The sequence below is a fragment of the Canis lupus genome, chromosome 24 (genome assembly GCF_048164855.1).
Source record: "Canis lupus baileyi chromosome 24, mCanLup2.hap1, whole genome shotgun sequence".
In the NCBI taxonomy this organism is placed as follows: domain Eukaryota; kingdom Metazoa; phylum Chordata; class Mammalia; order Carnivora; family Canidae; genus Canis; species Canis lupus.
The window spans coordinates 6,817,457-6,844,851 of NC_132861.1; the positions used below are offsets into that span (position 1 = coordinate 6,817,457).

The 27,395-nt window shown below is 34.2% G+C and overlaps 1 protein-coding gene across 12 annotated transcripts in view; it reads right to left on the reverse strand.

The window, feature by feature from the left end:
* The window catches only part of NBEA (neurobeachin), a 674,173-nt gene that overhangs the window by 291,191 nt on the left and 355,587 nt on the right, over positions 1 to 27,395 (reverse strand). For all 12 annotated transcript variants that reach the window (XM_072795453.1, XM_072795459.1, XM_072795454.1 and 9 more), the window contains 2 exons: positions 14,514 to 14,622; positions 10,722 to 10,888 (listed from right to left, as the gene is read on the reverse strand). In XM_072795453.1, the coding sequence (XP_072651554.1) occupies positions 10,722 to 10,888; positions 14,514 to 14,622 (276 nt within the window). The remainder of the gene's footprint in view (positions 1 to 10,721; positions 10,889 to 14,513; positions 14,623 to 27,395) is intronic.

The following is a 27,395-nucleotide window of genomic DNA, read 5'->3' on the forward strand; positions in this document are numbered from 1 at the left end:
CTATATATCGTCTATGTTGAAGTGCTTCCTTGCTTTTTAATTGTATGTTTTTTTTCTTAATGTTAAGTTTGGAAAGTTCCTTATACATATATACTACATATATACAATATACATATGCATGTACACACATATGTGTACTTATAAGTGCCTTGTATAGTATTACACTTAGATAAATATATATACTTACACTTCTAAACATTTATATTTGTAAGACCTTTGTAAGATTATATGATTTGCAAATACTTTTTCCCAGTCTGAGAGAATGTGGCATTCTCAACAGTCTCTTTCACACACAAAAAGGTTTTTAATTTGGTAAAGCCTGCCATGGATTGAATGCCTCCCCTAACCAAATTTTATGTTGAAATCAAATCTAATGTGGTAGTATCCAGAGGTGAGGTCTTTGGAAAGTGATTAGGTAATGAGGGTGTAGCCTTCATGAATGAGATTAGTGCCCTTATAAAAGAGGCCCTAAAAAAAATAAAAAATAAAAAGGGCCCTAAGAAGATTCCTCAACTCTTTCATCTTGCGAGGACATAGCATGAAGACTGCCATCTATGTGGACTAGTATGTGGACTTACCTGATGTTGAATCTGCCAGTGCTTTTATCTTGGCCTTCTCAGCCTCCAGAATTGTTAGATACAAATTTCTGTTGCTTATAAGCCACCGTATGATGTTTTTGTTATAGTTGCCCAAGCAGACTAAGAGAAAGTCCACTGTAGGATTGTTTATTTATTCATCAGGCTTTTAGTGCTGTATCTAATAACTTTGCCCAACACAAACAGGAATGCAAAGATTTCCTCCTATGTTTTCTTCCAGAAATTTTATAATTTACATATAGGTCTATCATTCATTTTAAGTTAAGTTTTACATAAGAATGTGAGTCATCGTTCAGGGGTCCAAACTTAGCAGATGAATATTCAATTGCTCCAGTATTATTTGTCGAAAAGACCATCATTTCTCCACTAAATTGCCTTTAAATCTTTGTGGGAAAAAAAAATAACAAAACAATTCTTTCTTTATTCTCAATTCCCAAGGTCCCCCCTTTTGTTTTTCCTTCTTTTGCCTGAAGGACATCTTTCTGCATTTCTTTGAGAACATGCCTGGTAGAGAGAAATTCTCTTAGCTTTCTATCATTTGACAATGTTTTTATTTGGCTTGCATTTCTGGAGGGTATTTTTATTGAATATAGAATTTTGGTTTGGCAACTAGTGGGCCCCACAATTTCTGATGAAAATGCTGTAATTATTTGAATTGTTTTTCCTATATATATAATGTATTGTTTTTTCCTCTGGATTATGCTAAAATTTTTTTTTATCTTTGGTTTTTAGGAGATTGATTATGATATGTCTAGGGATATTTTTTATTGAGCTTATCCTGAGCTTCTTGGATCTCTAACTTGACATCTTTCACCAAATTTGTTTTCAGCCATTTTTACTTTAAATAATTGTTCTGTATGAATCTTTCTCCTAACTTTCTGTAGGACTTCAATGATATGAATTTTAGGCCTTTTGATATTGTCCCACAGGAGCCTGGAGCACTTCCCATTTTTTCCCCAGTGTTTCTGTTTGTCTTTCACTTGTATAATTTTAGTGATCTATCTTCAAGTTCATGCACTCTCTTCTCTGTCATCTTTATTCTACTATTAAGCTCATTAAATGATTATTTTTTATTTCAGATATTACATTTTTCTTTTTCATTTGGTTCTTTCATATACATTTTCTTTCTTTTCTGAGATCCTCTATCATTCCATTCATTTAAAAAGTGTTTACCTTGACTTCATGGAGGTGTTTGTAACAGTTGCTTTAAAATATTTGTATCAAAGTTTTCATATCTGGGTTATCTTGGGATTGTATTCATTAATTGTCTTTCCTTGAGAAATGGTTAAGATCTCCCAGGTCCTTTGTATATTAGGTAATTTTGGATTATATCCTGGATATCTTAAATATTATGTTGTAGGACACTGGATCCTGTTAACATCCTACCAAAAATGTGTGTTTATTTATTTTTCTTTTAGCAGTCTATCTACCCTGTTAGGTTCAGACTGCAAGTTCTATCTTGCCTCTGTAGGCAGTAGTTCTCTTGTCTATTTAGACCATATCTTGATGTTGTAAAGCTTTAAAAAATACCTTCTAAAGCCCCAGACTTTTGAGTCTTATTTATGTTTAATGAGTGATTTTAATTTCATTATTCCAATCAACAATTTTTTATAGTAAATACAGTAATTAATTTTGTCACTGGGATGACCACGGGCTTTAGGGTTAGTTACATAGATCTAGATACAAATCCTGTCCCTATTATTTAGTTATATAACACTGGGCCAGCTATTCAACTTCTCTGAGACTCACATTTATTATGTGTGAAATGGAAAAAATAATACCTACCTTAAAAAGTTATTAGAATGAAAATAAGATATTAGGTGTAAAGTATCAATGGAGATGCTGCCAATACAAACCTGCTCTATCAATAAATATAGCTTATACCATACAAAATACCATATACAATATTGTATGGTACAATACCATACAATATACCATACAAAATCTCAATAATAATGCTTGTATGAAAAGTAGTTTTTTTCCCCCAGTTTTACTGAGATATAATCACTATAGATCATTATATAAATTTAAGGCATATAGCATAATAATTTGACTTCCATATGTTGTAAAATGATTACCATAGAAAAGTAAGTTTAGTCAACATCTATCATCTCATAGAGATACAGAAAAAGAGAAAAAAAAGGTGTTTTCCTTGTGATAAGAACTCTAAGGATCTAGTATCTTAATTTTCATATATACTATATAGCAGTGTAAGCTACAGTCATTGTGCTGTACATTATATCTCCAGTAGTTATATATTTTATAACTATATAATGTTTGTACATTTTGATCACCTTCCTCCAATTCTCCCTCTACCAACCCCTACATCTACGTCTGGTAACCGTTAGTCTTATCTCTTTTTTATGACTTTTTTTTTCTTTCTTTTTGGTTCCACATGTAAGTGAGATCATACAATATTTGTCTTTCTCTGTCTGACTTATTTCACTTAGCATCATGGGAGTTCCATCCATCATGTTGTTGCAAATGACAGGATCTCCTTGTTTTTTTATGGCTGAATAACATTCCATCATATATATATATATATGATGGAATGTTATATATATATATAATATATATATTATATATATATATATATGACTCACAACTTTATCCATTCAGGAATTGATCGACACTTAAGTTGTTTCCATGTCTCAGCTGTTGTAAATAATGCTGCTATGATCACGGAGCTGCAGATATGTCTTCAATATAGTGTTTTTGTTTCCTTCAAATATATCCCAGAATAGCAATGGTGAATGATATGGTAGTTCTATTTGTAATTTTTTGAGGGACCGCCATACTATTTTCCATAGTGGCTGTACCGATTTACGGTCTTACCAAGAGTGCTCAAGGGTTCTCTTTTCTCCACATGGTTCTCTCTTTTTGATAACAGCCATTCTAACAGGTGTAAGGTGATATGTCATTGTGGTTTTGATTTGCATTTCCCCAATGACTGATAATGTTGAGCATCTCTTCATGTGCCTGTTAGCCATTCCCCCATATTTTCTTTGGAAAAATGTCAGTCGAGTCCTTTGCCCAGCTTTTAATTTAGCTATGTAGTTTAAGAAATTGAAAATATGACCCAAAAATATAAAATAAAGAAAAACTGTTTGTACATATGAAGTATTATTTTAAAATGTTAATTCTTGAATATGCATTTTTAAAGAGTTGTCAGATTCTAGTTCCTCCTCAGGACAAAATAAAGAGCAGTAATATTAATTCAAAAGCTAAAATAATTACAGTCAGTATGACCATTGAGTCAAAAGATAAAAGTAAAAGGAATTTTGGGGAACTTCAGTGGCTCAGTTGGTTAAGCATCTGCCTTCAAGGGATCCCTGGGTGGCACAGCGGTTTAGCGCCTGCCTTTGGCCCAGGGCGCGATCCTGGAGACCCGGGATCGAATCCCAAGTCGGGCTCCCGGTGCATGGAGCCTGCTTCTCCCTCTGCCTATGTCTCTGTCTCTCTCTCTCTCTCTGTGTGACTATCATAAATAAATAAAAATTAAAAAGAAAAAAAGCATCTACCTTCAGCTCAGGTTACGATCCCAGGGTTCTGGGATCAAGGCCCGCATTGGGCTCCCTGCTCAGTGGGGAGCCTGCTTCTCCCTCTCCTCCTTGCTCGAGTTCTTTCTCACTATCTCTGTTGCTATCTCTCAAATAAAGAAATAAAATCTTAAAAAAAAGAATAAAAGTAAATTTACATTAAAATTCAATATTTGCTTGGGTAAAACAGCAAGTATAACATTATAGGAATCAAATTCCTTCAGATTTAACATATATTTGATAACAGAGATGCAACTGTAAGTACCATTTAATTCCTCCACTTAGGAAGTTACAAGTCTACTGGAAGAGACACGTACATCCAAACAGCTATAAAACATTAGGTGGTGTATCATAGATAATTGCAATATAGACACCAACAAAATAGGAGGAGGTTGGGTTAAGAAAATAGGGGAAGCCAGGGAATGCAATAGAAAGGGTGACATTTGAACTACAAATAGAGTGACCACACTTCCCTATTACTCCCAGTAATAAAGCAGCCAGACTGATCTTTTAAAACATAAATCAGATCATGTTACTCTTCTATTCAAAATCTTTCACTGATTTTTATGCCACTTAGGATAAAGTCACAAATCCTTAATATGATCTATAAGACTTTAAATCATCAGGCTCATATGTTACTCTCCAGCCTTATCTCAAGCCAATATCTCCATTGCTCACTAAGCTCTAGACATACTAGCTTCATTTCCATTCATTTTATTATTTATAAGCTCTGAGTCTTTGTAATATTTCTCTCCTGAATGTTCTACACTCCACCTGTTACGATGATTCCCTGCTCATTTCTTAGCTTAAACAGAACTCCCTAATCTAACATGAAGATTCTCTGTTATACCCTTCCCTTCAGAGTACTCTGTAATTTTTTTCCTAGTAATTATCAAAATTTGTATTCACATCTTTTATTTCTATAATCATTTGTTTTGTTTAATATCAGTCTCTTCTATTTGACTACTAGGAACTATGTGAGGGCAGAGAGTAAGTCTACTTTACCACTATGCTAACAAGAGTTATCTGTTCATTAAAGGAATAAAATCAATAGATTGTAGCTATCTATATATCGCGTTAGAGGGTGATTAAGTGGCAAGGGAAATTATTTTAAAAAGGCTCTTTGGAAGGAGAATAAAGTGGAAGGGCTGATGCCACTTGACTTAAAACTCCTGTGAAGCCACATTAACCAAGAAAATATGGTATTGGTGAAAGAATAAATAGGTCAATAGAACAGATAGCCCAGAAATAGACTATAGACTTTACATTTTTAAAAAAAATTAGGTAAAAATGGATCACAGACCTAAATGTAAAATGGAAGAGCATAAAACTCCTAGAAGCTGACATAAGAGAAAACCTAGATGACTTTGAGTATGGTGGTGCCTTTTTAGATACAACACCAAAGATATTATTCATGAAAGAAACAACATAAGCTGGACTTCATTAAAAATAATAACTTCTGGGCAGCCTGGGTGGCTCAGCAGTTTAGCATCATCTTCAGCCCAGGGCATGATCCTGGAGACCCGGAATCGAATCCCACATCAGGCTCCCTGCGTGGGCCCTGCTTCTCCCTCAGCCTGTGTCTCTGCCTCTCTCTCTCTCTCTGTGTCTCTCATGAATAAATAAATAAAATCTTTAAAAAAATAATAACTTCTGCACTACAAAAGACACTATCAAGCGAATGAAAAGACAAACCCGAACTGGGAGAAAATACTTACAAAAGACACATCTGTTAAAGAACAGTTATGCCAAATATACAAAGAACTCTTAAACTCAATAATAAGAAAGCAAATAGTTTGGTTTAAAAAAATAGGCCAAAGTCCTTAACAGGCACCTCACCAAAGAAGATGCGCATACAGAAAATAAGCACATGAAATGATGTTCCACATCACATGTCATCAGGAATATGCAAATCAAAACAATGAGGTACCACTATATACCTATCAGAATGGCCAAAATCTGGAACACTGACAATACCTAATGCTGCTGAGGAGGTGGACTAACACCAGTTTTCATATATTGATAGTGAGAATGCAAAATGTCACAGCCACTTTGAAGACACTCTGGTGGTTTCTTACAGAACTAAAGATACTCTTATCATACCATTTAGCAATCATGCTTTTTAGCATTTACTCAAAGGAGTTGAAAACCAGTTTTCACACAAAAACCTGCCCATGGATGTTTATAGCAGCTTTATTCATAACTGCCCAAACTTGGAAGCAACAAGGATGCTCTTCAGTAGGTAAGTGGAAAAACTATGGTCCAACCAGACAATGGCATATTATTCAGTGCTTAGAGAAAATCAGCCATCAAGGCCATCAAGGCATGAAAAAATATGGAAAAGCCTTTCTTGCATATCACTAAGTAAAAGGTTACATATTGTATGATTTCATCTATATGACATTTTGGAAAAGGCAAAACTATAGATAAACAAAACAAAACAAGACAGTGGTTGCCAGGGGTAGGGGAAGACAGGGATGGATAGGCACAACACAGAATTTTAGAGCAGTTAAAATATTCCGCATGATATTATAATGATGATACATGTTACCATATATTTGTCCCGACCCATAGAAGACACACCACCAAGAGTGAGCCCTCTATGGACTCTGCCCTTGGGTGACTATGCCGTATCAATGTAGGTTCAGTCTTGGTAAAAAAAATAAAAAAAATAAAAAAAAATAAAAAAAAAAAAGAGGCACTAACTATTTGGGTGAATGATTATGGGAGAAGGTATATATGTGTGTTAGGAGAGGATATAAGGGAAATTTCTATTGTAAGCCTAAAACTCCTCTAAAAAATAAGTTATTTTTTAAAAGGCTCTTCTCAAAGAGCTAACAAAAAAGAAAAGAGACTAACAAATACAAGAAGTCTACTTTGTGACAGACACGGTGTCAAGCATTTTCATATAATAATTCATTTTACCATTTAACCCAGTGAATAAGGAATTGTTCATCTCACTTTCCAGATGAACCTGAGCTTTGGTTTTATGCAAGGATAAGTACTTTTTGTCATTTAATAAAATAATTTCATTTGAAACATAAAACTGTCCCCGACAATAGGCTAATTTATTTTTCCATTCCATCACCGGTATCACTGTAAAAAAAAAAGGGTATACATCAAGTATTCATTTACTAATTTATTCAGTGGATATTTATTTAGCACCAGCTCTGTATCAGGGATTATTCTAAGTGTGAGGTAATACTACTGTGGACAAAAGGGAGGAAAAATCCCTTCCACTATGGAGCTTCCATTCTGGTGGGAGACAAAACAATAAAACAATACAACTGATAAATAAGTATATAATATGTAAGATATATAATATATATAATTATAATATAAAATAATTGGGGGTAAGAAGTGGCTATAGATGGCTTTTTTGAGAAAGTACCATTTGAATTAAAAACAGAAGATGGGAGAGCTAGCTGCACAGACTATCTGAGAGAAGGCATTCCAAGTCGAGTAAACATGTCCTAAAAGCCTGAAAAGCAGCAAAAAGCCCCAGTGATGGGAATAAAATGAGCCAGGGGAAAGGAGCGGGAGAGGAGCAGGAGAGGAGTTATCGAAGTTATCGAAGAGTTATCAAAGATAATAACCTTCTCATCCCATCCACTGCAGCCATACTGGTCTCTGCCTGTTCTTGGACAGGCCCAGCCCCCTTCTTCTTTTGCATGCTGTTCCCTCGGCTTGAAATGCTCAGACAGTTCTCTGCCCAAGTGGTCCTTTATCAGAATGAACTTCCTTGACCATTCTATCAAAAACAGCACACTCTTTCCTTGTAGGTAACTGTAAGGTTTTTAACTTTCAGTGACAAAGGAAACTTCTGAAGCAACACTGACCAATGGAACTTTGTGCAATAACGGAAATGTTCTGTGCTGTTGAACGTGCTAGCCACTGCCCATATGTGGCTACTGAGGACCTGAAAGGTGGTACATTAAATTAAATTTTTATTACATTTCAAGAGCACACATGACTAGTGGTTACCATCTTGCACAGCACGGTTCTGGGGGGTTCTGAGCAGAGGAGGAAAAGGATACATATTTTAATAAAAGTTGCCCAGGCTGTTGTGTTGAGAATGGCCTTTAGAAGTATCAAGGAAGAAGCAGGAAGACTAGGGAAAACGCTGCTGGGACAAGTGAGAAATGCTGGGCATCATTTTAGATCCTTTAGGATAGCAAAGGTAGCATTCTAGACATATTTTGTGGCAGAGTCAGTTAAGATGTGCTGCACGGCTCAGTGTGTAACGTGTTAGGTGCAATTAGGATAAAAGCACCATTTATGGCCTGGGCAACTCTAAGAATAGGGTTGCCCTTGGCTGAGAGAGATGGTTTGGGACAAAGTCTTAGGAAGTGTTTTGTCATCTGAAATACTATATCTAAGTAGAAGACACCAAGTAGGTAGGTGGATGATATACAGGTCTGGAGGTGAGTGAAAGATCTAGACTAGGGATTATAAATTGGCAAGTTATCAACATAAGGGTTGTAGTTTTTAGCCATAAGATTAATAAAAATTACCCAGAGAGTGAATGAGAAAAAAAAAAAGAAGCAATCTAATGACTGAGCTTTATTAATTACTCAAATACTAAGGAAGATTATGGGGAAGAAAACCCATCCTTAAAGATTTAAGAGTTCAGTGACCTATTTGGTAAAGGATGGTAACAGGAAAATCATGTGTTTTTAGTTAGCACTGGGAACTAATATGCAGGAAAGAAGAGAAGCTACCTTTATATCTGAGGGGTCCTGCTGCCAGTCTTTCTGTCAATCCAATGAAACACAGTAAAGGATCAACTAAGCAGAGGATGCATTTGACACATTACCACATGACTGCTGCTATGGAGGTGACTGGTAGCTGTATTTTAATTACATGATGAAATAATTAAAACTCCAAACTCACGTACATCTTTATACATTGAAGATAAAATGTGTGTGGGCCTCATCTAATTAGTTGAAAGCCTTAAAAATAAACCAATTGAAAAAAAAAAAAACCCAAAACATCAAAAAAACCCCCTTGAGGTTAACTGGAAAAGACAGCATCCCATGTTAGGACTATAGCAAAAATTGTGCCTTAGTTTCCAGCCTCACTGCCTATCCTACAGATTTCAGACTTACCAGCTCCCATAATCACGCGAGCCAATTCTTTAAAATAAATCTGTCTATATATATATAAATATGGTATATTTATACTTCTATACCTCTATCTCTATCTATGTCTCACATATATCCCATTGGTTCTGTTTTTGTGTTTTTCTGGAGAACCATGAGTGAAACATTGTCTCTCCCTGTACAAGTTGTTTGATACTATGTAAGTTTTAATTTAAGCTCTGAAAGCTCCAGTTTCAATGTAATACGGAAGATGTTTGAATAATGTTCTGAAGGTTAAATGAAATAATTCATGTAAAGTTCTTAGTACGATGCCTGGCACACAATAAATATTCAATAAAAGCTGGATGTCACAGTATTACTATTATTATTATTATTATTTTAAATATTTATTTATTTATTTATTCATGTGACAGGCCAAGGGAGAAGCAGGCTCCACGCAAGGAGCCCAATGCAGGACTCGATCCTGGGACCCCAGGACCATACCCTGAGTTGAAGGCAGATGCTCAACCGCTGAGCCACCCAGGCGCCCCCACAGTATTAATATTATTATAAGAATATATATTGAGTCTTGATTACTTTTAAAGTCATGAAGTTATAATTTTACTTTAAATACAAAAGTTATAAAGTTTTATTAAGTCTATCTCACACCGGAAATACCAGGACAGATGGTCAAACACTATCATGGCCATATTCTAGATGCTCTTCCCTAACTAACCAAATCACTTCTATCAGAATTCTTCTCACTAGTCTGTCCACAATTAACCAACTCCTAAACTGTGCCAGAGACTTAAAATCATTTAATGGGATCAAGTAAAATGAAAATATAAAAATGAAGAACATTTGCAATAGAAATATAGTGATCTGACTCACTATTATTTTTCTAGAAAAAATGTTTCCTCATGTTACAGAGGAAAAAACAAACAATTTTATGCCCACAAAACTTTAGCAAGGAGAACATTTGTAATTCATAAGCAACCAATTTTGGTTTTACTTGTATTATATCATAGATGCTCTAATCGGCAATGAAAACTTTTCCTAAGAAAGAGTGAATAGAAAAATATGGAAGAAGATTTTTAAGAAGAACGTATTACTTCTCAATAGTAAATGCTTGTATTATTACCTATTTATAAGAAAAAATAAGAATGCTATAAATTTAATAAGTAGGTAGAGCTGACTCTTGAAAGATGAAAAAAAAGAGCCACTTACAATTAACATACATTACATGAGATGACAGTCTAAAATTTTTTTGTATTACATATTACTATTAAATTAGAAATGACTTCTGGAGCTTAAAAGTTTAGATTTTAAGATTTTCTTCTAAAGGATTCTAAAGTGGAATTACTAAAGATATCAGGGAAAATTCAAATAACTTTTATGCTTTAAATCATATTTTCTAAATTATTTTAAAGTTTATCATCTTTAACAGCTAACTATCATAAATAACCTTTGGGTTACTATTTACTTGTAAATTTGTGATAACTCACCTATGAGAAACTGCTCCCCAAGCACCATGCTTATTTGTGAGAATATTAAGGATCTTCTGTTTCAGTTGGTTTGCTGTAACGTGATCTCGATGCTTAGCAGCACTTATAAGATGATCACACATCTTTTCTTCCTCTCTTCTATCAGCAGCATACTGGGCACACTGTGACTACAAAAAAAAATACAAACAATGCATAATGTTGAACAACATACAACTTCTGCTCTAAGTAAGGAACACTAACTGACCTTAAAGGGTAATGAAAATTCAATTTTAAAAACTTAGCTAATACCATCTTGTGAAATTTTTCTTTTTTTTTTTTTTTTTTTTTAAGATTTTACTTATTTATTTATGAGAATATACAGAGAGGAGAGAGAGGCAGAGACACAGGCAGAGGGAGAAGCAGGCTTCATGCAGGGAGCCTGTGGGACTCAATCCAGGGTCTCCAGGATCACACCCTGGGCTGCAGGCGGTGCTAAACCGCTGAGCCACTGGGGCTGCCCTGAAATTTTTTTCTAAAGAGTATAGTCACTACAATCACTTTTCAAACTTGTAGAAATATGTTTTATGTGCTTATATATAAAGTATTTGGAAAATAATTCAGATGATATTACATAAAGTAATTGATGATGTTTAAGGCTCTTAAAATTCTGAGTCTGATTTTAATATATTCCCAAAGTAATCATTTTAGAATAATGGTTTATTAAAAATGTAAACCTAATTATTATTTTAACCAATATGGTATATATCACACTTAAAATGAGAATTACATTCTTGATAATTATACAGAGATCCAAAGCTTGCTATTTAATTTATAGTTTTCCATTTCATGAATGGCAATATGGTTTACAAGGAAAAGCAATGATTTAGGGATTTAGACTTGGATTTTATTCCATGTTTTATGAAAATTCTTTTATTTCCCTATCATACTCAGTTTCATATTTGTTAAATGAGAAAGTTTTCTCTATAACCTTTCCCAACTCTAGAATTTAATGTGTTGAAAGGTTCTCATGATAACAACTATCTTATTCTCATCTTTCCTAAAGATCAGCTATTTTGTCAGCTATCTGTATTCGTGTTCACCGGTATTAGCAATATAGCTTATCAGTCTCACTGTGTATCAAAAAGGTTCAATATAAACACGAGGATGAACATCTCTTTAACTGTAAGTTTGATTTTTTTTGTAGAGTAATTTTTATATGGGGTGGACTGACCATATATTCTAACACTACCAAGTATGTAATACAAATCCTATAACTAGAAGAAAAAAAGTCTCACATCTAAAAATACATATAATTGGTTCACATTCATCTCCACTATGTAAAAATTTGTTTCATGGAAGGTATTTCAACATATCCCTTCAGTCTATCTATTGATATAGACTACTACCACAAGTCATCTCTTTCAGAGAAATAACCCTTAAAGTAGTCTAAGAAGGATTAATTCATTTTCCAATTTATCTTTTTGTACAGGGAATCACCAATTAGTACAATGATCTGCCTCCATAATGAGGTTAATATTTCATTAGCTCATCGGAGAGCAAAATTAAATTTTCATTTTTCTTCCTTAACAATTACAATGGTTAACAAAAAAAAAAAAAAAAAAAAAACCTGAACTGTGAAGTACCCATCTCAAATTAAATATACTTTATCTCTTAATTATAGGCCTATATGAGAGACAGAGAAATTCCCCCCAAAAGTCCTAGTAAAATGTCATAGCTTTTATAAAATCTTTTATAATTTAAAAGTGGTAGGTATTTGGTAAACCACAAGCACACACACGTACATCAATGCATTTACCAACACAGCTCTAACCTAAAAAGAACAAATTTAAACATTTTAGTGAAAAAAAAACCACAATGTACAGTCATTAAATAACAATGACAATACTCAAAATTTGATTTATGTTAGTATTTTATTTTATATTTATATAATCTAAAAAGCACTGAATTTTCATGTCCACTTCATAGCCTTTTATCACTTTTAGCCATGCATCCTCAATAGGATTGACCTCATTTACCCAGGGTTCAAAAAAGTGGTGTTGGGAGTGTGAAAAAAAAAATCACATTCCTTTTATGTAGAAAGCACAGAAGCATATGTACTACACAGTTATACAGCATATTGTAGAAATAAAATTTTACTGGGAGAGGGTGATTCAATTTTCTTGAATGAAAATGGTCTAAAAAAGATTCCTTACGGGGGGACAATAATGAAAAACAGGCTGAGAAACACTGCCATGAGCTTAATTTTATCTTGGCTAAATATGTGTTAAAACTTGTAACTAATATCTAGCTGCTTGAAAATCTATTTTAAATATTTTCACATACAAATACTGATTTTCTTATATCCCCACAAAATATCTTGATTTTCTTAGTAGAAATATGAACGACTCAAAACTCATCCTGCAGGGAATTCAACTAATATTCTAAATCTTATTTACTAACAGAAGTCAAGAGTTAACTGAATATTCTTATTTTGTTTAGACTCCTGACATATCTCATATCAAAACATATTCTTCAAAGAACAGATAACTCAAAATTTTCTTGACATCCAGATTATAGCGGGATACCTTGATAAATATCCAATAGTATTTACTGTTGAAGGGATATGAAGCTTCACTTTGATAAACACTCAATTATCAATGTATTTTTATCAAAGTTTAAAATATTTGGTATTTTTTCAAGATGAGTTTGTTGCAATCTCTCATGCCAAGTATGTGCTGTCTCATCTGACAAATGAAGCAGGTTAAGAGTATGAGAGAGACAACAGTTATTTCTCTGTCTCATGCTTTTCAGCTAGCTAGGTCAGAGATTACAAGACCTAGGGCATCAACTTGTACAACTGAGAGAGCTGGCTTACTGAGATAAAAACCCCATAAAAACTGAAATCTTAGGCTCTGATTTCCAGCCATACCACATATGTTCACATGTTGCATCAGGAAAATAAATGGATGGTTATTTATTATTTTTAAGGCCACTGACAGTTCAACCTAAGCCAAATACCAGGTCACCTGAATATTTCTGAAACCATGTTTTTTTTTTTGCAAACTGAATGAACTGAAGTAATCACTGTTATTTAAAACACTGAAATCAAAATATTGAGTTGAGGCAATTCAAATAATGGCAAATAATTATTGACATGCGGAAATATAAAAGTAACACATTTTTATAAAACCTATTAGCATAGAATTTAGAATATACAATATTTCAATATACTTTAGTTTTTGCACATAAAATAGAAATGATACTTAATTTTTTCTTTAGTTAGGTACTTATAAGGATTTTAAAATTATTATATTCCCAATATATGTACAGATATGCATGCATATCCTATAAAAGCAATGCTTCATTGTCAAATATCAATTATAACAATAAAACATGAAGTGATCTTTGGTCACTCTAAAGATGGATACATTGATAAATGATAAATTACTGAATATTTAGTAAAACTGAGTTTTTTCATATAACTACTTGCTATACCCATCTTTAATGGTACATAAACTAGTTTAAAAATTACTAAAGTAATTGCATCATAAAATGTTATTTGCTTTTAAGAGTACATGAGAACAACTTCAGCTGACCAAAGGGTTAGGCACAGGGTAAGAAGAATCTCTGCATGCTGTGAGGTAAAAATTAGAGCTCTGAGTTTGGCATTTACTAAAGCTTAAAAATAAAAAAGGAACTAAGTGACTTGAATGAAATTTTCCTCTTAAAAAAAAACCTCTTATGTAAGGTTACTATCAGTGACAGCTGACTTATAATGGAGAAGCAGATTTTAATCTGCCATCAAAATCTTACCTCAAACTCTGCATGTTTATGTACATCCTCAGCTCTCTGCCTGTTCAAAATAAACTCAGCTTCATTTGCAACACGAACTATATGGTCCTTCATAGCATGGCACAGTAATCTAAAAAGGAAAATACCTTTAGAATTATTATTCTTATTAGCTTCAGTCAATCCAACTTTTTTCAGTAATCACATTTTAGTATTTGAAATATTAATTATGCCTAAAATTTAAAGTTACATTATGAAATTAACATAGTTGAAATTGAATTCAATGACATTTGAAACATAGAAATATACCATAAAATTGTTACAATAATGCCTCTGTTAAGTACTGTGTGTCTTGTGAATGAATGATTCAGTTAATTAAAGTAAGTTAATGCAAACAAACAAACAAACAAACAAACAAGGCTTTTTGACAGTATCTTAAATGGTTAATACAACAGAATTCACCATCTTTGAAGTAAATGGTTAAAACAACAGAATTCACTACCTTGGAAGTAAATTTTCACACAAACACTAGATGACCATATATTAGGATATCTATAAACTGAATTTTTAAACAACAGAAGTTATTTGAATATTCAAATTGTTGTTAAAAGGTACAATAAGACACATAGTGAAAAGCCTCACTATATCACCTAGCCACCTGATTTCCAACCTCATCAGGCACCTGCTTTTAGTTCATTGCATGTTTTCAGAGACTTTTTAAAAAAATATAAAAAAACACAAATACATTTTTATCCCCCACATCCTTACATTATGATTTGTATATTCTAAGTCTTTTCTGTACTTAGCTTTTCTCACTTAGCAATACATCTTGAAGATCTCTCTTTCCTTATCTTTTCTCATGTACACACAGGGAGCTGCTTCATACTTCTTTATAGCATTGAGACAGAGGTTATTTCCAAACATGGCTGCCACATGCTCCTTTGCAGTGTGATATTGCTACTGCTCCATCAAAAAGAGGGGTTGTTTTCTGCTCTGCTTAGATCTGCCTAGTGACTTCCTGTGACCAACAGAATATAGCAGAAGTGATCCTTTGTGAATTCTGAGGCGAGAGCGTATCTTGCACCTTTTGCCTTTCTCTCTTCGAACTCTGTCTTCTAGAATCTGCTGCAATGCTGAGAGAAGCTCACATTATGTGGACAGCCTCAAGGAGAACACAGGACCTCAGGATCTCAGGCCTAGATAAGCTCCCAGCCCAGAGCCAGATTCCCAGGTGACTTAAGTGCCAAACAACTTCACAGGGAGCAAAGGAACTGCCTAGCTGAGCCCAGTCAATGAGAATAATGAGAGATTAAAAATGGTTGTTTAAGCCACATGATGGTGGTGGTGATTGATGATGGAGGGGGAGAGGAAGAGCGAGAAGAAAGAGAAAAAATTGATCAGAACAACTGTCACCAAACCACTTATTGAAAGGTAGGTAATAAAATAGTTTACACATAATACTTAATTTTTACAAGAATCCTCAGAGATATGTATTATTTTCATTTTTAAACATAAACTAAGGCTCAGAAAAATTAAGTTCTTTGCCTCAGATCGCCATTTAAAAAATACTCATAATTTTACATTTTGCGCTGAATCTTCATCATCCAATAATATTTTTTGAAGTAAAACCTTTTGTGTTTAATACTGCCCTTCTCTACTGTGGACATTCTCTTTTTTAAATTTTTTAAAGATTTTATTTATTTATTCATGAGAGACAGAGAGAGAGAGACAGAGGCATAGGCAGAGGGAGAAACAGGCTCCCTGCGGGATCCCAATGTGGGATTGGATCCCAGGACCCCGGGATCATGCCCGGAGTCAAAGGCAGATGCTCAAGTACTGAGCCACCCTGGTGCCCCACTGTGGGCATTCTAATATTAATTCTTGTCATTTTGTTAGTTATAAACAGTGAGTGGGCTCTTTTGCATCTTTTAAAATGTTTTCTTTTGCAATAAGCAACTACTGTGTTAAAAATAGCCAAAGGACATTTGAAGTTAACTTTAAGTCTTTCTGGGTTTTTCTTAAAGGACAAACTTACAAAATAATGTCTGTTCTTTTATCTGCATCCTTTTAAGATTCAGTTCTAACACTCACCTTCATTCATGGTCCAGTTTTTCTCTATGTAGATTTTTAACAAGAGTGCTATTTTCAAGTGCCATTCTTTATTCTCACTGCTCATTAACAAAATGAATTATTTCTTCTCTCACTCAAGTTCTCATAAATTTTAATCAGAATGGGAAAGACTGAACCTCATTTTAACTTTTGTATATACTAAATAGCAACTCATTGTAATTCTTCTTATATTAGTAGTTCACTACATTCTGTCTACCCATAGCAAATTCATCTTCTTCACTGATAAACATATATAAGCAAACAAAAGGATATTATCGCGTATCCTGATATTTCTAAATTATTTGCTTAAATATAATTTGTAAAAGCTATTCAAGAGGTCTTTGAAATGAGTCTGCCTCTATCGAATTTATTTCTTCATTGTAATGTATTAGGATGGAATTACATAGCACTAAGTTTTACTATCTTTTCACCAAATCATGTGTAATATCTGTGCGGAATCTTCTACAAAAATTGGCAGGTGAATGATCTTTTTATTTCTAGGCAGTAATGTAGATACTGAATTCAAGATAGTTCTCAGTAGAAACCTTTTCATCCAAAGTCCATGTGTTGTCTGACTCATTACCCCACGATGAGATTTAAGTTAAAAAATGACTATTATTCTCAGAGGAGCTGGGACTTCCTGGCAATATGACTTAGACACAGTTAAAATCTTGCATAACAGCAGGGTAAGTGGAAATATCACCTGGAAACATGCAGCACTAATCTCTCCAATTACATAAGGGCAATACAGGCACATTCTAAGGGGAATGTTGTCTGTTTTTTAGCACAAAAGTTAATGATAATACAAATTATTCAAAGAATGAAAAGGTTAGAGCAAACCTGTTTGAAACCATCATACTTGGGAAAAAAGGCTCAGACCTCTCTATAATGTGAGAGGGCAAAAAATCATACAGATAATCTTTAATTCACTAAGGGAGCTAGAAAAATAAAAGAAGTTAAAGACTATAACAAACTCTAAATATTCAGTTTTGATGAAATCATTGGTCTATATTTGCTAGATTGGCTTCAAAAGAGAAAAGAGATGTGAAATATTGGAATATTCTCTTCAATGGCTTTGTCTAGTGTATGAAAGCTGCAGAAAGCCAGGAGGAAATCTAATATGTGCAAATTAGTGTGGATTATAAAATTTAAATAGATTAACAGAAGACAGCAGGAAGGGAGAGGCTCTGGGTCTGGCTGGCTATTAGGAATGACTCCCAGAAGCAAAACAGAGGATTGGCAAAGTAAAGAGGTAGGGTGGCAGAGAAGGGGAGAGGGTACGGAACACTTGCCTCAGGAACACCAGAGAAATTGTATCAGTATTTCTGAAAGTCTGTCCTCCTATCTCAGATACTTATGAGTTATACATCAACAAACGAACAGTTGTTTTACTTCCACAGAGAGAAGGAAACTTATCTGACCCTTAGTATCATTCTGGGTGACTTCATCATTCATGTGAAAAACCATTCCCCAGAGAAGCTCACAATTCCATCCCTTTTTTAGGGGATCTAAAAATACCTAAATCTATCTATGATTCCTTTAGAAACTTCAACTCTACCTTCTTTCAGGAAATCACTCTACTGGCCCTAATTGGTTTCATTTCCTAAGTCTTTAGCCCCCAGCAATCTACTCTCTGGTTGCAACCTCCCAACCCTTAATGTTCTCTCTTGCCTTCACTTGTCCCTCCCCTGGACCCAGGCAAAAACAAGTTCTTGATTCTTCTAATTTCCACTTGTTTAATCCCTCTATTTTCTCTTAATGCTTCATCCACTGCTCAGATTCACTTCCTTTCCCATCAAACTTGCCATCACATAGTTCCATGTTTTTACTCTCTTGGCCAGCAACTTCACTTAATTCCTATCTATCTGCTGTAATTGCTCAGGAAATAAGTAACCCTAGATTAAGACACTCTCTCCTCAGTCTCTCTCCTCAGTCCTACATCTGGACTGCTGAGGAAACTCACAAAACTAAATTTCATTGAAGATGAAGTCTCTCTCTCTTTTTCACAGTTTATTTCTTGTACTTGTGTTTTGAGAGTCTACATAAATGTCTTCAGTGTCCTAACTTCATTAACTGAAAATTTTTCCTTATTTAAAAAATACTATATTTATTTGAAAGTATGTTTATATTGACATGTATTTATCCAACATATAAACATACACACATATATATTAACCAGACACTCTGCAGCACTTTGTGTTTATCATTCTCTTGACTCTTCATTGTTTTATCTAATATATGTATATGCCACAATATGTTGTCCAGATTAACTTGTTTATAAGTTTTAGAAATAAAGTGGCAGGTTTTCTGCATTCTTTTCAGATTAAGAAAACCCTTTTCTATTTCTAATTTGCTAAGAATACTTTTTAAAAATCATAAATGTTGAATTTTATTTGATGTGTCTGTACCTACTGAGATGATAATAAGGATTTTTAATTTTAATATGGCAAGTGAAAGACATTTTTGGGCATTTTAAAATGATGAACATCTTTTGCATTTCTGGGTTAACTTCCCATCAGCTTCCTCCCGCATACATAGTATATCTATATACATGGCTGGACTGGGTTCTGTCAGTATTTTAATTAGGATTCATGCATCTACATTTCTAATGGAGACTGGCTTGTGATTTTCCTTTTTCCCACACATCTTGTTGGTTTTTGTAGCCACAATTAAACTGGCCTCAAAGAATGAGTTAAGAGCAATCCTTTTGTTTGTGTTCTCTAATAGTTGGTATATGGTTGGAATTATGTTTTATTTGAACATTTGGTAGAATATATCTGTAAGCTATTACTGTAAGAAGAATTTTCACTGATTAAATTTCCTTCTTAGAGCTTTAGGGTTTTGTTACTTATTATTCAGGCTGTGGAACTTCTATATTTTCTAGGAATTTTCCCATTTTATTAAAATTTTTTATTTTAATGTAAAACATTTTGTAGCACTCTCATTATCTTTTCTAAGCTTTTTAAACCTATGATTAGATTTCCTTTTTATTTCTGATGTTTATTTTTCTATTTTGTTCTTCATCAGTCTTGGGATAGTTTACCTGTATTATTAGAGAAAAAAACCTTTGTATTTGTCCATCCTTTCTGTTATATCTTACTTTTCTGTTTCAATGATTTCTGTTCTGGTCTTTATTATCAACTTCCTTCTACTTTGTGAAGCTTATTTTGTTCTTTTTCTAACTTGGACATTCTCCTTCTATCTGGTAATTTCAGCTCCTTAGTTTTAGGCTTATTTTCTAATATAAAATTTTTTTTTCTTTTTTTCTTTTTTTTATGATTTTATTTATTTATTCATGAGAGACAGAGAGAGAGAGAGGCAGAGACATAGGCAGAGGGAGAAGCAGGCTCCATGCAGGAAGCCTGATGTGGGACTTGATCTTGGGTCTCCAGGATCATGCCCTGCGTGGAAGGCAGGCACTAAACCGCTGAACCACCCAGGGATTCCCTAATATAAACTTTTAAAGCTATAAATTTATCTTCATGTTCCATTTTCCTTGCATTACATACGTTTTAGCATGTAGCATATCCATTACTGTCCAATTCCAAATACTCTTCTGTTGACTTTTCTTTAAAATAGAAGTTACTTGGATATTTAAAATTCTTCCATAATTATGAGGCTCTTTCAATTTTTTTGACCTTAAATATAAATGTACTGTGAGATATCATGGTAACACTCTTAAAATTTGATGAGACTTGTGTTATGACTGGCTGTATCATCAGATTCCATTAATGTGACTGTTTTTTAAAAAGATTTTATTTATTTTATTCATGAGAGGTGGGGGGCGCAGAGGGAGAAGCAGGCTCCATGCAGGGAGCCCGATATGAGACTCGATCCCAGGACTCCAGGATCATGCCCTGGACCGAAGGCAGGTGCTAAACCGCTGAGCCACCTGGGAATCCCCCATTAATGTGACTTATTTACTTGAGCATATGTATTCTTTGTGGTGGGGGGCAAAGTTCTATATATGCAGATAATGTTAGGTAGAAGCTAGATATGAGCAGTGGAAGGAATGCCTCAAGGCAGTGTCTTAAGCCCTTGAGAGGGAATGATAGAAACATGGGCTGGAGGCAAGGAGGGTGATAAATAGATTTCACATTAGAACACCATAGGCACAACATCTTGACTTCAAGGCTTCCAAGACCTTGGGGCTAAGAGATCAAGAGCCACAGGTGCAAAGCACACACTCTCCTCTTCCATCTCTGCCCCAGGGTAACCCCTAGACTCATTATAATGCACTCGTATTGCAGTTATAGGACAGCCCTCCAAGGAGAAAAGCTGCCATGATGATTCCAGTACAAACCTTGTCAGGTCAAAAACTACCCGCTCCCAACCTGTGGGAAGAGTCTCCCAAATGACTGGAAGCAGCCTCCATTAGAGACCACCCTATTCTACACACAGCTCCTCCCAGCCCAGAAACACCCAACAAATATCCAATCCCCAAACTGCTTTATGCCTGCTTTCCTTCTGGCTGTCTTTACAGGAGCACTGATTGTCACATAAATCTTTTTGTAGGAAATCTAAGAACGGAGACCTTCATTCAAACAATGCAGACTTTCCCACCAGTAACAATAATGTCAAACCTGCTAGCTTATGTTACTCAAATCTTATATATTCACTTTTTAAAATTATTTTTTAGAGGGAAGGGAGAGAGAGAGAGAGAATCTTAAGCAGAGTCCATGACCAGCATGGAGCCTGATGCAGGGCTTTATCTCACAACCCTGAAATAATGACCAAAGCCAAAATCAAGAGTTGGATGCCTAACTGAACGAGCATCCCACCCAGGTGCCCTAAATCTTGTGTATTTTGATTAATTTTTTTTGTGCTTGATATTTTGATGATTGATATAGGAGTATTAAAATCATAAAGACAGAAGATTTGTCATTTTCTCCCTGATTTTCCATCAATTTTTACATTGCATACTTTGATGACATTTTATTTTTATTTTAAACATACAAGTGTAGGCTGATAGTACCTTACTGGTAAATTCGACCTTTTTTAAACTAGATGAACTGGTTCATTAATAATAATGAATTTTGTCTTAAAATCTTTTTTTTTAAATATTAGCATAGCTACGTAGCTTTTGGTTACTGTCCAGTATATATCTTTCTTTTTGCTTTCAACATTCCTTAGGTTTTAGGAATGCCTTTAGTAAATAGAACATAAAAATTTTTAGATTCAATATCAGAAATTCTGTTAATGGAAATTGTTGTCCATTTGCATTTATCATTTATCATGCACATTGTTATGCAATGTACTTATTTCTAACACAAACTTTATTTTTATTAGTCTCAGTTTTTTCATGTTTTGTTTTGTTTTATTCTTTTTACTTTCCATTAATTGGAAATGTATTCATGCAATTCTTTTCACTGCCTTCTTGGAATTTTATCAGGTACAGTTAACAATGAATAAAGTTAATATCATAGTCCTCTTCCACAATAATATGGCTTAATGATCCCTTTTTGACTTACACACTATTGCCCACTATTGTCCAGTTAAAACTCACACATTATATGTCATTATCACTTTAAAAAGACAATTTCTATTTAGATGTATATGCATGCTTATTACATAAATGCAATTTATTTGGACATTTTTTGTCTCTTTCTGTCTTCCTGGGATTATTTCTTTGATTTTGATATGCACACATTACAAATTTAGTAGCTGCCATTCTCTGTGGTAAACTTTATATGATTTTGATTATCACAAAATTTTATTTTAGCTTAAATTTTACAGCATTTTATAAATTCAGATGTATTTCACATAATACCATTTAAAATGTATACTTTAGTGTTTTTTAGTATATTCATTATATGGTGCAACCATTAACACTATCTAATTCTAGAACATTTCCATCATTCTTCAAAAATCCCCATATCAGATTTTTTTTTCAAAGAAGATACCCAAATAGCTAACAGGTACATGAAAAGATCCTCAACATCGCTAATAATTAGGGAAATTAAAGTCAAAATCACAATGAAATATGAGATAAGTGTTGGCAAGGATGTGGAGAAAAGGGAACACTTGTACACAGTTGGTGGAAACATATAGTAATTCAAACACTATGGAACCAATATGAAGGTTCCTCAAAAAACTAAAAAATCTACACCAATATGATATAGCAATTTCACTTTTGGGAATATACTCAAGAAAATGAAATCAGTATTTGAAAGAGATAAGTGCACTCCCATATTTACTGCATCATTATTCATAACAGCCAAGAAATGAAACAATTTGAGTGTCTATCAATGAATGAATGGATAAATAAGATGTAATATATATATATTCATATATATTCATATATAATGGAATATTATTCAGCCACAAGAAAGAAGGATATCCTGCCATTTGGAACAACATGGTTGGACCCTGAACATTTTTTTTTCTAAGATTTCATTTATCCATTCATGAGTGACAAAGAGAGGCAGAGACATAGGCAGAGGGAGAAGCAGGCTCCATGCAGGAAGCCCGATGTGGGACTCAATCCTGGGACTCTGGGATCACGCCCTGAGCCAAAGGCAGACGCTCAACCACTGAGCCACCCAGGCGTCCCTGGACCTTGAGCATTTTATATTAAGTGAGATAAACCAGACAAAGAAAGACAAGTACTGTATAATATAACTTACATGTGGAATCTAAAAAAAAAAAAAAAAACTAAACTAAACTCATGAAAATAAAGAGTAAGATGGCGGTTACCAGGGGATGGGGGATGGAGGTATAGGACAGATACTGTTTAAGGCTATAGACTTGCAATGCATAAGCCCTAGAGATCTAAAAAATCACATTATAAAAAAAATAATAAAAAAACAAAAAAAAATCACATTATAGTGACTATACAACAATATTGTTTTATAATCACCAAATGTGCTAAGAGACTAGAACTTAATGATTGCAACCACTAAAAGGATAATTATAATAAAATGTGATAGTGGTGCTAATTATTACTATGGTAGAAATCATACTACAGTATATAAATGTATTAACATGTTGTACACCTTAAATTTACATAGTGTTATATTGCAATAAAAATAAAACAAAAGGGGATCCCTGGGTGGCTCAGTGGTTTGGCGCCTGCCTTTGGCCCAGGGCGTGATCCTGGAGTCCCATGATCGAGTCCCACGTCGGGCTCCTGGCATGGAGCCTGCTTCTCCTTCCTCCTGTGTCTGCCTCTCTCTCTCTCTCTTTCTATGTCTATCATAAATAAATAAATAAATAAATAAATAAATAAATAAATCTTTAAAAAAAATAAAACAAAAACAAAAAAAATCCCCTTACCTATTAGCAGTTCCAATATTTTCATTCTTACTCCTTCCATCCCCGGGAAAATAATCTCCTTTATGTGTCTATGGATTTATCTATTCTGGACATTTCGTATAAATGGAATCATACAGTATATGGCCTTTCATGTCTGGATCCTTTAATTATCATAATGTTTTTCAGGTTTATCCATGTTGTTGTATGTGTAAGTACTTTGTTCCTTCTGATGGCTAAATAATATTCCATTATATGTTTATACCATATTTTGTTTATTCATCCTAATATCTATGGTTAGATATTGTTCTCATATGTTTCTTTATTTCTTTAAATATACTTCCTTTAACCCATGGAATACGTCTTCAAGAGTCAATGTCTGTGTCTATAGAGTCCAATATCTATGCTCCCTCAAGTACAGTTTGTTGATTTGTTTTTCTGTGTATGGGTCATATTTTCCTGTTTCTTTGCATGATTTGTAACTTTTTGTGGGAAATTTGATATTTTTAATATTGTAATGTGGCAACTCTTGAAATCCCATTCTTTTCTCTTTCCAGGACGTGTTTTTGTTGTTTGTTGTCTGCTTATTTGTTGAGTGTCTTTTCTAATTTTGTTAATTATGTTATTCTTTGTCATGTGTAGACACTGAAGTCCTGTTTCATTAACTTAGTAATAGCTAATGATCAGATAGATATTTCTTTAAATGCCTACATCCAAAAATATCTCCCAGGTTTCCCCAAGATGCTATATGTGTTTGAGTAAAGCTCAGCCAGGCATATTTCAACTCTATCTTGCATCTACTTCTTGCTTTCATAGAGCATCATTGTCAGCAAGAGGTGAGAGTGTAGAACCTTCTTGAGTCTTCCCAGAGCATACAAAAACCTTAAGCATATGCACAGCCTTTTAGATTTTTTTTTTTTTTAGCCTTTTAGATTTTGAGGAATATGTCAAAACTGTTCAAAGCCCTTGTGTACATGTCGTTACTCAACTAATCCTGCCAAGGATTTTTGGTGAGCCTATTATTTGCCCCAACTGTTCTCTATCACCTCAGGCAGCAGCAACCTATGGTATTAACCCATAAATGTTTTCAATAAATATCCCCAGGAAAGCAGCTTTTGTTCCACTCTAGGCCAGTTCCACATTAGGCCAAAATAAGACAAGATTTTTTAAGCTGGTCTTTTAGGGAGCCACCAGACATATCAAAATAAGTTAGTCATTAAAAATATTTGCTAATGTGCAGGGATCCCTGGGTGGCTCAGCGGTTTCGCACCTGCTTTTGGCCCAGGGCGCGATCCTGGAGTCCTGGGATCAAGTCCCGCGTCAGGCTCCCGGCATGGAGCCTGCTTCTCCCTCTGCCTGTGTCTCTGCCTCTCTCTCTCTATGTCTATCATAAAAAAATAAAAATAAATCTTAAAAAAAATATTTGCTAATGTGGTCTATTTTGCTCCCTCTGGTATAGTACTTCTAGTGTGTGTTTGTGTTTTATGGCTTCCTCTGAATTGGGCAGCAAAGAGTGGGACTAGGATAAATTAAAATTTCACAAAGTTACTCTACCATCACTACCCATTATTTCTGAAAATATTTTTTTGCTTATATACAGTTATTGAGAATTATTTTTTCTCAACACTTTGAATGTATGATGTCACTTTCTTCTAGCCTTCTTTGTTGTGGTTATTCTAATACTTCTCTTTTTGTAGATAATCTGTTCTTTCTTTCTGGGTGCTTTTATCTCTTTATTTTTGGTGTTTTCCAGTTTTAGTAACATGTATCCTGCATGGGTCCCTTTTAATGTATTCTACTTGAGGTACATTATGATTCCTATATTTTTATTTTTAAAGATTTTATTTATTTGAGAGAGAGAGAGAGAGAGAGAGTGCGCATGAGCAGGGGTGAGGAGGTGGATGGAAAGGGAGATGCAGACTTCCCTTTGAGCAGGGAGCCTGATATGGGGCTTGATCCCAGGACCCTGAGATCACAGCCTGAGCTGAAGATGGACGCTTAACCAACTGAGCCACCCTGGTACCCCAACTCCTGTAGTTTTACATTCATGTTTTTAATCATTTCTTAAAAATTCACAATCATCATATTTTAAAATACTTCATCTTACAAACTCTGAATTCTTCACTTTTCTAATTCCGATGACTTATAAATTAAACATTCTCATTCCACCTCCATATCTCTTAGCACTGCTTTCATTTTTCATTTCTTTTTCTCTCTGCATTGTGGGTAAACATCTTAATCATTAATTTCTTCTTTCTCTGTCTAATCTGATGAATCTATAGATTTTTTTTCCAAAATGTATTTTTAAATCTATAAGTTTCAATTTTTTCAAATCTTCCTGTTCATTTTGATAATCTTTTTATTCATTCAACTTTGCGCTACTTTATTTCCTACTTATTAGTCCTTAGAGATCCGATTTTGTTGTTGTTGTTTCTTCCTTGTTAATTTTCACACATAGAATCTTTCATGCTCATGCACTTAGTGATCTTTGACTGTTACCTCACTTCTAACCTTAATGAGTGAAGAGTTCAACGGATAACTTGGGTAAGTGGTTTGCTTTCATTTCTGCTGATATCAAAGAGAACCCCCTAGAGCCATATCAACCTCTTTTAAGGATCTTGGGTTATCCTAAAAGTTCTAGGCTAGATTCTCTACTTAATTTCTTGCCATAGGCTTAAAATATCAATAGCATTGCTGCTTTAGGTGTGTGCTCCTGGAACATTCCTATTCCTTGAGGCACCAAATTACAGGGGCAAGGAAAGTGTGTAGAGAACTCCTAAACCACTTATAAGACTTGTGTTGCTCCAAAGAGTGCTCTCATGTAGGATGTAAATATTCTGCTGCAGAAGATAACTTCAGACCACTGAGTAACCCATACAGGTTTAACAGAAGTCCCTATTCACTTCCCAATCCATTGAAATGTGACTTTAAGAGCATCCTATACCAAATTAGTCATCAAGTCTTGTCAAATTTACCTCAATATATTTGAATTCATTTCATTTGTTACACCAATATCGCTTTCATTTAAGCCATTAATTAAATTAAGCAATTGCTTTAACTTAATAATCTGGATTATAAAAGCTCCCTAATTTTTCTGCCCCTGCCCCATCTTCCATCTTTTCAATATATTTTTCACTCTGCCATTAGTATTATCTACACTCAAATTTCTTCAATATATACTAACGGAAGAGATAATACTCAAACTTATTATATACAGATACCTACTTTTTTAATCTTATCAACCACCTCTTTAACATACTTATTCCATGTTCTAGAAAAAAATCTTTGTGATTCTTTAATGACTCATGCTCTCTAGGAACTTTAAAAGTGCCATTACTTCCTGTAAACCCTACTACCCCTTCCTCTCAATAAAGCTAAAAGACCTCCCAATTTCTCGAATGTGCTGGCATTATAACATCTATCACATTGTTTTATGTTTTTTTTTCCTTTTTAATAAGTCTCTAAGACTGTGAAGTTCGTAAAATTAAGTATAGTGCCTATTTATCAATATAGCCAACATGATGTATTTGCAAGGTATCTGATATG